The sequence below is a fragment of the Cornus florida genome, unplaced genomic scaffold, assembly GCF_030987335.1.
Source record: "Cornus florida cultivar Cherokee Brave unplaced genomic scaffold, ASM3098733v1 CherokeeBrave_3.0.0_Hap2_Chr10, whole genome shotgun sequence".
Taxonomy (NCBI): Eukaryota; Viridiplantae; Streptophyta; class Magnoliopsida; order Cornales; family Cornaceae; genus Cornus; species Cornus florida.
This window is the reverse complement of record NW_026775580.1, coordinates 109,123,642-109,140,834: the sequence shown is the minus strand read 5'-3', so window position 1 is coordinate 109,140,834 and position 17,193 is coordinate 109,123,642. Positions and strand designations below refer to the sequence as shown.

General features: G+C 32.4%; 1 protein-coding gene across 1 annotated transcript; it reads left to right on the top strand.

The window, feature by feature from the left end:
• Window positions 1-7,942: 7,942 nt before the first annotated feature.
• On the top strand, window positions 7,943-9,316 carry LOC132278373 (aspartic proteinase CDR1-like). The gene has a single exon (XM_059780166.1). The coding sequence runs from the start codon at window positions 7,943-7,945 to the stop codon at window positions 9,314-9,316; it is 1,374 nt and encodes a 457-aa protein (XP_059636149.1).
• Window positions 9,317-17,193: the final 7,877 nt, after the last annotated feature.

Here is a 17,193-nt window from a genome sequence, read left to right as displayed (position 1 = left end):
AGAGGTCTAGCTAGGCAATTCATCAAGCACCAGGTGGGGGATGGAGCTGAAACCTTCCTATGGTTTGACTATTGGCTACCTACTGGTCCTATCAATTTGAGAGTTGGAAATGATGTTATATCCAATTTTATGTGGGATGCTAACTTCAAGGTTAAGGGTTTCATTAAACATGGCCAATTGAGATTCCCTCCTCTTTTCAGAAACTTAACTAACTTGGTTGAGAACCCTCCTCTAATCAATTATAATGGTAGGGATAAGGTGGTATGATCCTTGTCTACTACAGGTAAATTCTGTTTGAAACAGACGTACAATGCTCTTCTTCCTCCTGCTCCATTGTCTAATTGGACCAATATTATTTGGTTTTCACAACAGGCTTTATACTAAAGATAGGTTCTCTACAGATCATAGAGATGGTTCTAACCTATGCATCTTATGCCAAAGAGAAAACGAAACACATGAGCATTTGTTCTTTAAATGCAGTTATTCCTCTTATATATGGAACTATGTTCAACATACTTATGGATTCTATTGTGGTGAACGTAGCCTGACCTTCATTGCGAGATGGATTGACAATGTTTGGAATGATAAGTGTAACTCTATGGATGCTGTAACTGCTAGACTTTGTTTCTCTGCGGCTATCTACTTTATATGGAAGGAAAAGAACAAACGTACCTATGCAAGCAAGTACTCTGTTCCTTATGTTGTTTGGAAGCTCATTGAGGATTGCATTCGTGGCCGGCTTCTGTCATTGAGATTCAAAGATACTAGGATTTCTCGGACTGTGGCGGCTGATTGGAGACTTCCTAGTCTGGTTATTGACAGTGCTAGTGTTGGTGATTAAGCAATGCTTTGTGTTGTGCTTTCTGTGTGTTACCTCTCGTAGTTCCTCTTCCTTTTGTGGAGCTTGTTGTTGCATTCGGGCTTTGTTTGGGCCTTAGTGCCTTCTTTCTTGTTGCTTCTTTTGGGCCGCTGTTTGGTAGCCTATATTGTTTATTCTTTTTTGAATAAATTTTGACTTACCAAAAAAAAAAGTTTGAATAACAAATTAAACTAGTGGATATATATATAAGCAAAGTAATAAAGGAACTAATTTCTATATAGAATATAATATATATATAATTGTATATGTCTAATAAGATTTTAATTTACTAATTATTTATTATGAGAATTTTATTCACACAAAAAGTAGATTTGGTCACGATGTACAATGCCTCGAGGAAATTGGAATTGCTGAATCACTTGAACTATGAAATCTTGCTTGTCACTCACCAATAGGGATGACAATGGGGCGGTTTGGGGCGGGTTTCCCATTCCCCATCCCCGCCCTCGTTTAATTTTGGTGCCCCCAAAACCGCCTCATAACCGGTTAATTTTTTACCTCTAATCCCCATAACCGCCCCCGCCCCATTTGCCCCGCCTCCGCCCCATAGCCGATTATATTTTTATTTAAACACAATCATAGCGCGCGCGCGCGCACACACACACATATATATATGGAAGTGGTAAGTGTAGGGTTTCCAATATATATATAGAGAGAGAGAGAGTGAAGGTTAATTTGGTAAATATATTAACATGGTAGGATAAATTAATAATTTAAAATATTAAACGGGGTGGTTATGGGGCAGGGATCTTAGTCTCCCGCCCCCGCCCTGTAACCGGTCAGTTTTTTTTTTTTTTTTAACCCCCATCCCCACCCCATTTAAGTAAACGGTTTTCCAAATCCGCTTTAAATGGGGTGGGGGCGGGGCGGTTCCCCACATGATTGGGGATTTTTGCCACCCCTGCTCACCAAGAAGATTGTGATTTTTTTTTTTTCCCCTTGAAATACAAAACTATATGAATAATAGAGAAACTCCATAAAATATCTACAATATATTTGAAAATTTGAGATTACAATTAGAATTGCCGTTTATAAGGATATTTTTTATTTTATTTTTAGAGAAGCTCCAGAAATATCATCTACCAAAGAAAAGCTAAAAAAAATAATAATAATAAAGTCAACTTATGTATAATACTTATCTACGTTGGATTAGTCCATAATATTAATAATAGAGAAACTCCATAAAATATAATCCGTCAAGGATATATTTTGTTTTTGTAAATCAATGAGAAATGCTACATTGAGCAATTTGTAAGGGTAATTTTGTCAAGAACTTGGATCCCCTCCGGTGGAGGGAATTACAGGAAAAATCTCAAAACGTCAGCATTTTGAGCCACAATTGGCAGCAACCAAAAATTAATTAAGACAACATTTGCTCATTTCTTTAAATACAATATATTACTTCAAAAATAATTACCAATTCTTCTGCAAGTTGTAAATTAAACCAAACTAATATTTATGAGTCTTGGAGCCTTTTGTGAACTATAACGACACTAGTAAGTTTTTTATTTTATTTTATTTTTTCCTAGTTTTTACTATTAAACTCTCATAGTTTTTGGCGCAATTAACAAATAAAATTTAAACAAGTCATTCTTTGTATTAATTGGCAGCCAAACTATATTAGTTAATCTGAAATTTCATCAGAACATCAGTATTATGAAGCTCAAGCAATTGATGTAGAGGTAGCGGCTGATTTAGTAATAATACGGGAATTATTATATTAGTATTTAAAAAAAATATATTGTATTTAAGGACTGGACAACTGTTATCTTAATTAATTTTAGGTTGCTGCTAGATGTGGCACACGATCATGTGATTCCCTCCTGTGGAGGGAATCCAAGTCCTTTTATTTGTGGAACATAATTAACTAATGTGTCGTTTAATATGCATAACTAAGGCTCTATTTGTTTGGATGTTTATTTTATTTTATGGTATTTGATTGTCGTAAAATATTTACGAAGGAAAAATTTATTTACATAAATAATTTATCCATTAGTTTTTGGTAAATTATTTTAAACGTCCTGTTTTTTGGTAAATTATTTTAGACGTCAAGCTTGAAGGACTCGACCTCAATCTCGAGCTAAACTTTTACCAAACACTGTAAAGGACAAATAAAAAAAATATTTTACTTAAAAAATAAAAATATTTTTTGAAAAAAATTTTTTACATCAAAACAAACTGAATCTAAAAGTGGGACATTTCCATTCGTGAGCCATGGATAAGTTACAACCCTTTATAAAATGTTGATTGTGGGGAATTTAGTGTAAGAACTACATTTTGAGTAGCAGTGTACATATATTGTTTTTATTTTATTTTATTTTATTTTATTATTATTTTTTTTTATGGTTTGATGGCAACATCTTACATCTATTTAGAGTCTAGTAGACTGAATTTTAAGATTTGACAATAACATTCATTTACTCAAAGATAATAGAATATTTATTTTTCAAACATAATAGAATATTACTTATAGAAGAGTAAATCGGATATTTCAGCTTTCCTTAGGGCATCCGTTTAGGGTATTTATAGCTAATTCTCATCTCCTTAGATCTTTTTATTTTTCTAAAAAGATTACAATTATTTATTATTTTATAATATTCTATATTCTAAATATTTTGTACACATATCAATAAAATCTATAACTATTTATTGTTTTCTCATATTTTAGGTCCTAAATATTTTGTAAACATATTTTTTCATAATAATAATGTGAAAAAATAATAAATAATTAAAGATAATTTTTTTAAAATGAAAAAAATCTTTATAGATTTCTCTAGACAAATGACACCTGAAAATATATGAGTACGAAAATTCTAGAATGTAGAAGATTGAGAAATAATAAATAATTACAGATTTTTCTTATAAAAAATGAAAAAGAAAATGAAGGGAGAATAAGATGGTAGGAGTGGGCTATAAATATTATAATTTAATTAATTTAGCACATCCAATTTCCTCTCCTCTCGTTTTGGAGAGGAGGTAGCACAGTCTACTACGATTAGTCATGATACCATTCCGCTATATTTTGTCATCATGTAATAATGCAAAATGTTTAGATAATTTTATATATGAGTAAAATTTTATCTCTTACTTATTATTATTATTATTATTTTTTAATATCATCCCACCGCTACACTTTTGAGTATTACAGTTACATCTTCAATTGTTTCATTAGGGAATTTGTTAAGGGGTACATGAAAAGTTGATGCACAAAATCAAATTTAATTCAAATATAAAGAGGGTGTTAGTGTAATTTATGCATTTATCTAGCACTAAAAATATCCTAACATATTGATTTGATGTTTACACATATATGGATCATATAATTTGGCCCTGCACTCCTATAGTAGTCTATGATGAATGATGATCACCTGAAATTAATTAATTTAAGGAGTGTGAAATTTATATAGTTGGGATCAATTATTCATGTTGGCCAATTTAGTTGAAGAAAACTCAGGTCGATTAAAATTTATGAACCTCACTAAATTATTTTCGAAATTCAACACATTCAATTCTTCTCTTTATTTATAGAAAACTGGAGGTCTATAATATATACATACATGCAAGCCGAAACTCAAAACAAAAAGAAATGAAATTTCAAATTGGAAGCCGCAGATGAACGTTGCTTTGCTGAAAAAATTCAAAGTAGAGGATCAACCATCTAAAGGTTTCTATATATTGACAGCAAAACAAATTCAGTTTCCCTCTAACTGGGTCTAGAATTGGTTCTGAGAATGAAGTGAGCAGAGGATGATCAAGCTTTGAAGTAAAACACTTTTAACATCATATATATATATATATATATATATATATTTCTGTGTTATTCCAATCCATGTACTGTGGACCTTGAACATGCTCTTTGATCTGTTACATATTTTAAAGAAGCGATATTCTTCAACATTTAAGCAAAAAATGTGCTGATATTGGATTAGCTAGAAAGTGGGTCAAAATTAAAAAAAAGATATATAATGTCAAGAAGGAAAAGACTGTGTCATAGATTCAAAACATACTGTAGGTAAAAAGAAAAAGAATGTGTTGATAACTAAACATCTGAATATGACAAGCCCTGCATATGTGCTAAAAAGAGGAGGAAGTATCTGAAATCAAAGAAAAGGTCCACTTTTGAGCAAAAATATATTTTGAATACCCATCTTGTTAATACATACATATAGATAGTAAAGGAGTTTCTAAAAGGGCAAAAGAAGCAGCAGCCGCTAGGAAATTATCAAGAAATTAATTTGCATTTAGTGTTGAGTATGAATAATTTTGTTGGAAAGATGTTTATGCATTTCTTTTTCATAATAAACTCTTTCTTGTACTCCATCATTGTAGTCTCCTCAAGCAATGATGCAGCCATCACAAAACCTCGTAGGGTGGTCACTAAACTAATTAACCGTGATTCAATTCACTCCCCATATTACAACCCTGGTGCCACCACCTCAGAACGTGCTAGGTGGGCAACAGAAAGCTCAATGGCACGCTTTACTTACCTAAAGGCAAGGATAGAAAACGCTTTAAACAACCGTACCGCTAATGATGTCCGAGGTGGTGTTATTCCAATTGACACTGGCAGCGTATTCCTTGTAAATTTTTCTATCGGAGAGCCACCAGTTCCACAACTCGTGGTAATGGACACCGGCAGCAGCCTGTCATGGGTTCAATGCCTCCCATGCACAGAATGTTTCGAACAGTTAGGCCTCATTTATGATCCTTCAAAGTCAACCACGTATGAAGACTTACCGTGCACTACTCATCTTTGTTACATCTATCCAGATGCACTATGTGACAGTTTATCTCGTTGCACTTATCGCAAGGTATACTTGGACAACACTACCACACAAGGTCACATTGCCTTCGAAAAGCTTACATTCGTGACATCTGATGAAGGCACAACAAGTGTTCCCGGCATCGTGTTTGGCTGCGGACAATCCAATAATATCTTAGTCGGCAAAACAAGTGGAGTTATGGGACTCGGCTATGATGATACTACTTCTTTGCCTTTTCGATTGGGTTCTAAGTTTTCTTATTGCATTGGCAATATAAACGATCCTTACTATAATCATAACCTGTTAATCACTATGGATGGAGCTTATATCGAAGGCTATTCAACACCAATTGCAGTGCATGGTGATAAGTTATACCATTTGACCTTAGAAGGCATAAGTGTGGGAGACAAAAGGCTTGACATCAACGGTGATCTAGTCGGCAAAGATAGGGTCGTGATCGACTCAAGTTCAACGGACACTCTTCTAGCAATGAGTGGGTTCGAGCCATTTAAAGCCGAGGTCCAATACTTGATAGGTGGATTATTGAGACAGGTGGTTGTTAAGAAACCCGGGTACTTGTGTTACAGGGGGGTTGTGGGTGAAGACCTTAAAGGATTTCCAGTGGTGACATTTCACTTTGCTGGAGGGGCTGACTTTGTGTTAGACATAGACAACATGTTTCGACAGGTTGACACTAATGTGTTTGGCTGTCATTGCAAGTCGCTTACCCAATCAGTTGAGTATACTTGGGATTGTTGCTCAACAGAATTACAACATTGGTTATGACCTAAACAACATGAAACTCTATTTCCAGAGAATTGATTGTGAACTTCTTGAGGATTGATCACAACTCTTACAAGTATGTGTTTGTCTGAGGACAATAAAATTCAACAGATAAAACTACGTAAATTCAACAAGAAATTGATTATGTTATTTTTATTTTATCAATTACCTACACATTAGTGTGTATATATATATATATATATATATATATATATATTGGTTGGTGCTTTTAAATGGGATTTCATATCAGTATTGTCGACCTTGAACATGCTCCTTTTCTTTTCTTTTCTATTTTTTTTAAATGCTACATATTTTAGCTCGAGACAAATTTTATATTAATTTAACTATACTTGTTAGGTAGAAGTTTTATATTTTATTCTTATTTAATTTTTTTAAATGTGAATGACTAATAAGTCCCTAAGCTAAATAATACTTCATTCTTTATTTTATTATACCATAACTACCTTGCACTTTAAACTTTCTTTTTTAACCTTTTTTACTTACTCTGAAAATAATATTTTAACAAGTCAATAAACCAATTGTCCTCCTTAGATCTTACATGACATATTAAATGTACTAACTAATTTTAGATAAAACTACCCTTTCATCGTTATCTTCTTCACCATTTTTCTTTCTATATAAGGTTATTCCTATATATAATATGTTTTTGTTGAAAATTCTTCTTTCCATAAAATACTTTTCTCGAAGAACTCTATCGCAGTGAATGATTTTTTTTTTTTTTTTTTTCCTTTTCTGTTGTTTCAATTAATATTATATATTGTTAATCTTTAAAAAAAAAAAAAAAAAAAAAAAAAAAAAAAAAAAAAATTATACCCCAGGAAAATTAAAAAGAAAAGGAAAAAATGTTTGGAAGGTGAATTCTATGTATGTAGGTTTTGACACAATACCCATCTCTTTCTCTTCTTATTTATTTATTTATTTTTATTTGCTTTACCATGTGGACAGGGTAGAGAATTCAATCATTGACAACCAATTCTCATTTTGTTAAAAAATTTCAGGTAGTAAAAAATATGTTAAGTATTCGATAACACATTATAATAAATATTTTTTACAATTAAATTATTTTTTAATTTATTTGATAATAATTTTTTTTTTAAACACTTCTATTATTAATTTTACAATAAACATACCCGCTGGTTATTGAAATCCAATAACCATGTATTACGGACCTTAAACACACTCTTTTATCCACCATATTTTTTAAAGATGTGACATTCTTCAACGTTTAAGCAAACATTGTGCTGATGTTGGAATAGCTAGAAACTGGGTAAGAAATTAATCGATATAATGCGGAGAAGGAAAAGATTGTGTCATAGATTCAACAGATTTAGTAGGTAAAGGAAAAGAATGTGTTGATAAGTAAACATCTGAATATGACAAGCCATGCATATATACTACAAATATTTCAAATTCAATTTTGTCATATATAAATTAGTGGAGTTTCTATTGGCCCAAGGTGTGTGTTCAAAAAGGAGAAAAAAGAAAAGCAGTAAAGATGTTTATGCATTTCTTCGTCATAATAAACTCTTTCTTGTACTCCTCCATCATTGTGGTCTGCTCAAGCAATGATGCAACCACCACCACCACGACGAGGACGATTGCCATCACAAAACCTCGTAGGTTGGTCATTAAACTCATTCACCGTGATTCGATTCACTCACCATATTATAACCCTGGTGCCACCACCTTGGATCGTGCTAGGTGGGCTACAGAAAGCTCACTAGCACGCTTTGCTTACCTGAAGGCAAGGATAGAAAGCGGATTAAACACCACAAATGATGTCCGAGGTGTTGTTATCCCGATTGATACTGGCGTAGAATTACTTCTAAATTTTTCTATTGGAGAGCCACCAGTTCCGCAACTAGCGATAATGGACACCGGCAGCACCCTGACATGGGTTCAATGCCTCCCATGTACCAAATGTTTCAACCAGTTACACCCCATTTTTGATCCTTCAAAGTCATCCACGTATGTAGACATACCGTGCAATTCTGCTACTTGTAATCACCTCAAGTTTCATAGTCAAATACAATTTCGATGTGATAGTTTCTCTCGTTGCGGTTATAGACAGCAATACGTGGACAACAGTACAACAGCAGGAAATGTTGCCTTTGAAAAGCTTACATTCATGACATCTGATGAAGGCACAACAAGTTTTCCCAGCATCTTGTTTGGCTGCGGACACTCTAATAAAATCTTAGCCGGCGAATTAAGTGGAGTTATGGGACTCGGCTATGATGATATATCTTTGCCTTCTCGATTGAGTTCTAAATTCTCTTATTGCATTGGCAATATAGACGATCCTTACTATAATCATAACCGGTTAATCATTGGGGACGGAGCTTATATTGAAGGCTATTCAACACCAATTGCAGTGCGTTACGGCCTATACCATTTGAGCGTGGAAGGCATAAGCGTGGGAGAGAAAAGGCTTGACATCAACGTTGATCTATTCGGCAAAGATGGGGTGGTGATCGACTCAGGTACAACGGATACTCTTCTAACAAGGATTGGGTTCGAGCCACTTAAAGCCGAGGTGCAATCCTTGATAGGTGGATTGCTGACAGAGGAGGTTGATAGCAAGAACCCCGGGTACCTATGTTACAGGGGGGTTGTGGATGAAGACCTTAAAGGATTCCCAGTGGTGACATTTCATTTTGCTGGAGGGGCGGACTTGATGCTAGACATTGATAACATGTTCCGAAAGACTGACACTAATATGTTTTGCATGGCCATGGTTGAAAGTGGCTTACCCAATCAGATGAGTATACTTGGGATTGTTGCTCAACAGAATTACAACATTGGTTATGACCTAAACAATATGAAACTTTATTTCCAGAGAATTGATTGTGAACTTCTTGTCGATTGATCACAACTCTTATAAAAACCAATATGAAAACTACATTCTCCATCACTCATTTTCTCCTAATACCTTGTGAAATCAGAGTCCTGGATGATTTTGATTGCTTGTGTAACCGTATTATCTTAGGCTTTATTTCACACGTATATAAATCAGTACAACACAGAAAACTCGAGGTACGTATTAAATATATATATATACATACATGCAAGTAGGGGCGGCAAAATATACCCAAGCGGGCCAAGCCCCAAAACCCACCCAAACTTGAAAACAAAAGAAATGAAATTTCAGATTGGTAGCGTTGGCAGATGACCGTTGCTGTGCTGAAGAAATTCGAAGTATAGCATCAACCATGTAAAGGTGATCGGCAGTGGATTAGTACTAGCACTGGCCTCACACTGCGTCTTCTTTCTTGTGGTTGTGGTTGTGGCTGTCCTCCGCCAGCTCCACCAGTCCGTTTTTCTTCCTTCAGTCTGTACCATTTTGCCATCAACCGCGTGCAGAACTTTTGCTCCATCTATTTACCCCCAATTTTTTTTTTATTTATAAAAAACATTAATTAGCTCCTCCTATAACCAAATTCCCCAATTACAACATTTCTTTTATAACGGTAAACCAAACATATTATACATAAAATCAACTATATATACTACAACTGAAAAACAATTTAAAGCATTTAAAAAAATAAATAATGAATCTAAAGTTTCGGCTTAATTATCAAATGATCTAATTAAACGACTGAAAAGAACTGAATATGGTCAAAGATGATTAGGGGTGGCAAAATATACCCAAATCCAAAAACTCGCCCAAATCTGCCCAACAATTATTGGGTATTGGGTGATTATTGATTAGTTTAGTTGAATGAGTTATTAATGAGTAACTCATTAATGGGTAATATATTTAATGGATTGGCAGTGGGTTAAGAGTGGTTACCCACTTAACCCACCAGACATGATGTTTTTCAAAATCAAATTACTTTGTTCCATTTTATCTCTCTCGCTCCTTTTTTTTATCTCTCCACTCTTTATATCTCTCTCTTCTCTCTTCCCATTTATCTCGTTTTCTCATCTCTCTCTTTCTCCTCTCGTTTTCTGTCTTTTTTCGTTTCTTTCTCCTCTCTTCTTTCCTACCCTTTTTTCTCTTCCAGGAGTGGTAATTGGGAATTATATATATATATATAATGTACGTATAGTTGATAAAGAATATATCAATATAAGATGTACGTATAGTTGATGTATGCGGACTGATCTTTGGTTACTTTGGCCTGTTTTGTTAGGTTTTCTGTTTTATTAGGCCTAATATTTTTGTACCGGGGTTTTAACTTTTCAACAATTGGTATTGTTTTTGTTGCCCTATCCATTGGGCTTGATTTTATTTTGTTTTGACCCTGGGTATGCATGTACAGTTCTCCTATTTCTATTTTTTATACTCACTTACTTATCAAAAAAAAAATTGCCCCTTCGAAGAATGTAAAGAAACAACTATATATATATATATATATATATATATATATATATATATATATATATATAATATGTATTTTTATTTATAAGAACTGTTTTTAAAATTAGAAAATTATTTTTATTAGTTGTTTTTTTTTTTAAAAGTACAAGGTTTTGATTTCAGTTTTTCAATTTAATATGGTAAATGGAATCTTATTTGAGTAAAAAAAAAAAATTTGAAATCTTGTTTGTCATTTAAAAAAAAAAAAAAAAAAAAAAAAGAGGTTAGAATGGATTAACCCGTTTTGACCCGCCTCATTTGAGCCCTTACCCATTTATGATCCACCATTGGCGGGTTTTGAATGGGATATTGATCCATTCATACTCAGCTCAAAACTCCCCCAAACCCACCCAATTGCCACCTCTAAAGACGATATATATATATATAATCAAATCGACAGTTCATTACCCATGTAACAAATTTGTAACTTAACATGCGTTCTTCGTGCTCAGTAATTCGGCGGGAAACTTAGTGACCAAATATGTGAGAACAGCAGATGCAACTACTATCGACGGCCTGACTTGTGTGAAGACGATGGCTACAACGATTCAAAATAATAAAAATCAATGTATACTCATCGATCAAATTCCATATTTTTCACTGTTAATTGGTGAGAAAATGAAGAAAGTGAAAAGTAATTCAAGTTTCAAATGACAAAAAATAAAATAAAATAAAATAAAATGTAACCTTAATGAGATTGTATGAGATCTGTAGAACATGTCTCAGTTTCAAGACTTCTCAGCTGAAACTGTTGAAAATAAACTTGATTTTAGAATTTTAGTTGTAATTTGTATTTTCAAGTATTTGGTATACATGATGCATGTGTGCATTTCATGTTAGTGGGATAGTAAATGGTCTTGATGAAGAAGGTTATATAAGACTAAGAGGTATGGGAATTAAGTCTCCTAAATACTATGTTAGTGGGGTAGTAACTGTTGAAAATAAACTTGATTTTAGAATTTTAGTTATAATTTGTATTTTCAAGTATTTGGTATACATGATGCATGTGTGCATCTCATGTTAGTGGGGTAGTAAATGGTCTTGATGAAGAAGGTTATGTAAGACTAAGAGATATGTGAATTAAGTTTCCTAAATACTATGTTAGTGGATATTTGTATTTGTGTTAGTGAAAGACATGAGAGTTAAGTCTCCTAAATACTATGTTAGTGGATGTTTGTATTTGTGTTAGTGAAAGACATGAGAATTAAGTCTACTAAATACTATGTTAGTGGGATTAGTGGGAGTAATTGGGCATTGAAATGTAATTGGTTACATATGTCTTAGAGCCTATATAAACTCATGTACTATGCCTATTTTATGAGGAGAGAAAAGTTGAATAAGTTGGGATTAATTGAAATAATATACTTCTTCCTTCATTTTTCTTCCAAATTATAGTGAATTGTATTTGTTTGTCTAGCCCACTTATTTCCAATAAAGTAGTATCTGTAATACCCCGATATTTTTAAAGGATTTATTAATTAGGATTAATTATTTTATTTTATTTTTCAATGATTTATTTTATTTTATTGAGTGCTAGATTAATTATTTTATTTTAATTAAGTTATATTTCATGATTATGTATGATGATTGATTGTTTGTGTGGTTGATTATTGATTGAATTATTGGTGTGTTGATTTTATTGGTCTTGTGTGACTTAGTTGTAAATTCTTATTTGTTTATGTGTTTCATGTAATTAGTTATTTTAATTTCAGTATTTAATTAATTAATTTAAATTAATTGGATTGGGCTTAAGGGAAGTTGGACCAAATGATTTGGTCTTGGGCTTGAAGGAGGCCTTATTGGGTTAATTAATAAAGGCTCATGGTTATTTAATTATTTAAATGATCATTTTTGGTATTAATTATAAATATATAAAATTATATATAAATATAATTAATTAATAATTGTTAGGGAAAGATATATATAGAGATATATATTTATGGATATATATAGGTTTATATGATTTAATTAACTAACGGTTAATTATGGAAGATAAATATATATATGTGTGTAATATAATATATGTATATATATATTATATTATTTAAAGATTATTATCTTATTAGTGGTCCTAATTAGAATAGGAGTTAGGTTTTAATGTGTATAAATATACACATAAGGTTTAAGATTAAAAGGTTTATACGTTAAAAAAATAAGAGAAGTAGAGAGAAAAAGAAGAAGAGGAGGCCGACAAGGAGGAGACCGAATCGAAGAAAGAGGATGTCAGAATTCGAAGAGTCTTGAAGCGTCGATTTTGTTTCAAAACCTTCAGACGAGTTCTTCTCTATCTTTCCTCTTAGAACTCATAAATATTTTATATTAAGGTTTTAAATTAAAATTATGGATAGAACGAATTAATCAAAGCATTAAATTAAATTTATTTGATTAAATCATGTGTAGATCGGATTATTCAAAAGTCTAAATTATTATATTTTATTCTTTTGGAATTTTGGATTTTAATTGGTATATATGTGTGTTGCATATATTTTATTAATCTATAGGTTGATCCTAGACCCAATATGATTAATTAGGGTTTTTTTAGAGTTTCTGGAATTTTTCTATAATTTTTGGAATTTTATAGATATTTTTCTGGATTTGTTTTTATTTTTATTTTTTTGAATTTTGAATTTTGTTATAATTATTTTAGTATAATTTTTAATGTTTCTATACACTAGAGGCTATTTAAAATCGGTGCACCCATTAAAGGGCTGGGATTCGGTGCAGCAAGGCGCATGACACTTCAAGCGCTTAAATCAGGACCTTAGGATGGTCGTGATAATCATTGGTTGTTTCGGTGTAGTACGACGCATGATAATATGGTACATATGTAGATCTGGGCTTTTGGATTAGTTTAGAGTTAGTGGATTGATTCGGTGTGATACGGGTGTACGGAGGATTAGTGTGCCACAAATTTGAGCCTTAGATGTGGCTGATTGAAGGGTGAGTTGATATGATGTGGCGCTGGTGCATGGAGATGTATGGAGATGCGGTGAGATGATCCTGTGTGCCGCCGCATAAGGACAAGGTTGCCCATCCAACGAATGGTAGCATGCCACATCAGCAAGGAGGAGGATCAGGCGCGTGGGAGTGCGTGAGTGCGCGTGAGGTTAGCTGCCAGTGCTAGGTGGCGTGTGGAGGCGAGTTCAGAGGCTTTAGGCCCGTGTAGTGGCGCATGGGGGAGCGTGAGGCCCTGTTTAGGGTCCTGTTAAGGTCCTGTGCAGTCCGGTGAATTTGCAGAATTTATTTTAAGCTTGTTAGGGTTAAAATTAACCATTAGGGGGTGTGTTCTTAGTGTTCTGAGAGCCTTAGAGTGTTGCTATGATATTTAGTAACATTTAATTGGCGTAAATATAATTAATTAAATATTTTGCCATAGAATAAGGTGTATATATGTATATATAGTTATATATGTATATATATACATAGTTGATTTAATTTATGATTCGTATAGAATGAGGCATATATATACATATATATATATATATATATATATATATATATATATATATATGGTTTTTTTTTTAAATAATCAAAGGTTATTAAAGAATGAGTTATACACATATATACATATTAAATAATATATATGTATAGGTATATATATCAATTAAGATGATTATCCTTATTTTTCTTATTTGATATATCTGGAGAGGCTGGTTAGTAAATTTGTGATATGTTTATCATCCGCAGGAGATGTTTATGTATTAATTAGCTTATTGTTAAGTTTAAAGTTGATACATTGTTGAGTTGTTGGCATGGATGAGTTGTCATAGGCATAAATATATTGCTTAAGTATTTGTATGAATAAAATACATACATAGGAAGTATGGATGAGTTGCTAGTTTATAAGTATAAATATATATACTTATGGAGGCATGGTTGAATTGCCAATTTGTAAATAAATATACTTGTGGAGGCATGGTTGATTTGCCAATGCATAAAATATATACTTAAGGAGGCATGGTTGAATTGCCAAGGTATAAATAAATATACTTCCAGGAGGCATGGTTGAATTGCCAAGGTATAAATAGATATAATTATAATGGCATGGTTGATTTGCCAAGGTATAATTATATGGATATATGTTTGATGATTAAAATATATCATCTATGATTATTACATGTATAAGGTGGATTATGATTAGATATTCTTAAATTAGAATAGTCTAGTACTTACAGGTTAATGTATTATTTTATACATATTAATAAAATAATATTGGGGGTGACATGGATGGTTTGTCAAAACCTAGATATGGGCTGTGAGATTTAAATACTTAAAATCATTATTGGTTTTGGAATTAAATATAATATTCTTTTAATTATATTTTATTATTTAAATTATTAAATTGCCGTGTAGGATGGAATTAAGGTTAGGGGAGGTTCTTTAAAAAGAAATTGTGGATTGGACTACATATAATTATTATTTAATCATTGATAATGGTTTCGAAGTTAATGCACCTGGCTATAGATGTTATTGTTATACTGTATATAATTAGTTATATATATATATATATATATGTATATCATGGTATATCAAGGTTAAAACTTTAGTTGGTTTGTTTTTGATCAGAGATGATCTATTTATTGGTTTTCAGAGACCTGGTAGAGCGAACTTGCTCGTAAGGTTTAACCAGCGATTTATTTCTCAGATTGTTAGAAGGTCAAGTCTCAAGGTTGAGGATCCGCAGCTGGAGGACTTATCCAATCCTTCTGTTTATTTAAAAGTAGGATATTATAATTGTTTCAGTTGATATTAGTATTTATTTGGTTGGAATTCTAAATAGTAACTTTTGGTTAAGGGGTCATTGAGTTACGAGATTCTCGAGTTGTAACCATTGGGAGTTATTAATGGAAAATTTTATGTATTAGTTTTTCTTCAGCGTATTACTTATTTTTTAATTTCATTTTTGTACTCTGTGCTTGTTTAAAATACTTTAATTATTTTGATATCCCCTAGTTTTATGCGCGAACTTGATCAACCCGTGTTCCGAAATTAGGGGGTATTACAGTATCAGAGTAAAGCAAGAAAGTGGTATCAGAGCAAAAGCCAACAAAGTGGTATTAGAGCCAGATTTCATGTTCAGAACCTAGACGATCCTGAAGGCCTGACGAAGTTGATCCTAGAAGGTTCAACATTTTGAGAAAAACATGTTTCTCCTTGATGATGATGAAGGGGAGAAAACGTATTTTCTTAGTGAGAAGATGATGTTCTCTAATTACAGGAGAATGAGAATCATCATGACTTCACACCTCAAAGTATGTAATTTGTGGGATGTTGTTGGATTAAAGCCAAAGAATGGCATGTCCAACAAGTTTCGAGAAAAGAAAGAAGAAAAGGCATTAGTAGTGTTGCAGAAAGCAATATATCAAGAAATTTGGGAGTATTTTGGAGAGTTTAAAACTTCAAGTTGTGTTTGGAAGATGCTCGAGACCATCGTTTCCAATTATAGAAGTGTGAATCACTACCCATGGAGTGTTGGGTACAATACTTTGAGGATGATGAGTTTACAAAAGCTGATTATGAAAGTCTTGAGGATAAAGGTGTGGAGAATGAAGAGGCGTACAACACAAATTAAGTTGAAGAATTTGAAGAACAACTTGAAATGGTGAATAAGGAAGAGGTAAAGAAATGTGTTGAAGAAGGGATTAAAAAAATGGAGTAGAATGAAGTTAAAAGAGAAAACAAAGGAGAAGAAAGTGTTAAAGAAGATGCACAAGTTGATGAATTTGGTACATTAACATCTTCAGGTATGGTTACAAATTCCACCTTGAAAGAAGTTATATTTGAATTATTTGATAAAATTATGATTTATTCATATCCATCTCAATTGGAAAAAGAAATCAAATATTATGAAAATTATGTTCATGTTGTGGAGAATGAAGAAATTCTCTTAAAGAAAGTTGTTCCAAAGAAGTATGAGATTGAAACCTAAGATGATAAGAAATTTTCAAATTATTTTTTAAAAAATAGTTTGGAGAATTTTGTAATTGATACAGATTGGGTGAATATGGAGTTATTTTTTGACTTTAAAGAAAAAAAATATGTGAAGTTGAAGAGCCATAAAAAATTCAAAAACAAAAAAGATCGATGGTGCGTTTGTACAAAGAGGATGATATATGATTATGTGAAGACATCAAATAAACATTTGAAAATTTTTCACATGCCATATACATCAATGGAAATGGCCAAGAAGATTGTTGCAGATGAAGGAGGTGGAACTTAAGACAAAGTAACAAACTTTTGATCGACTTTCAAGTTACAAAATCAAGTTTAAAGAGGGGTGTTGAAAATAAACTTGATTTTAGAATTTTAGTTGTAATTTGTATTTTCAAATATTTGGTATACATGATGCATGTGTGCATTTCATGTTAGTGGGGTAGTAAATG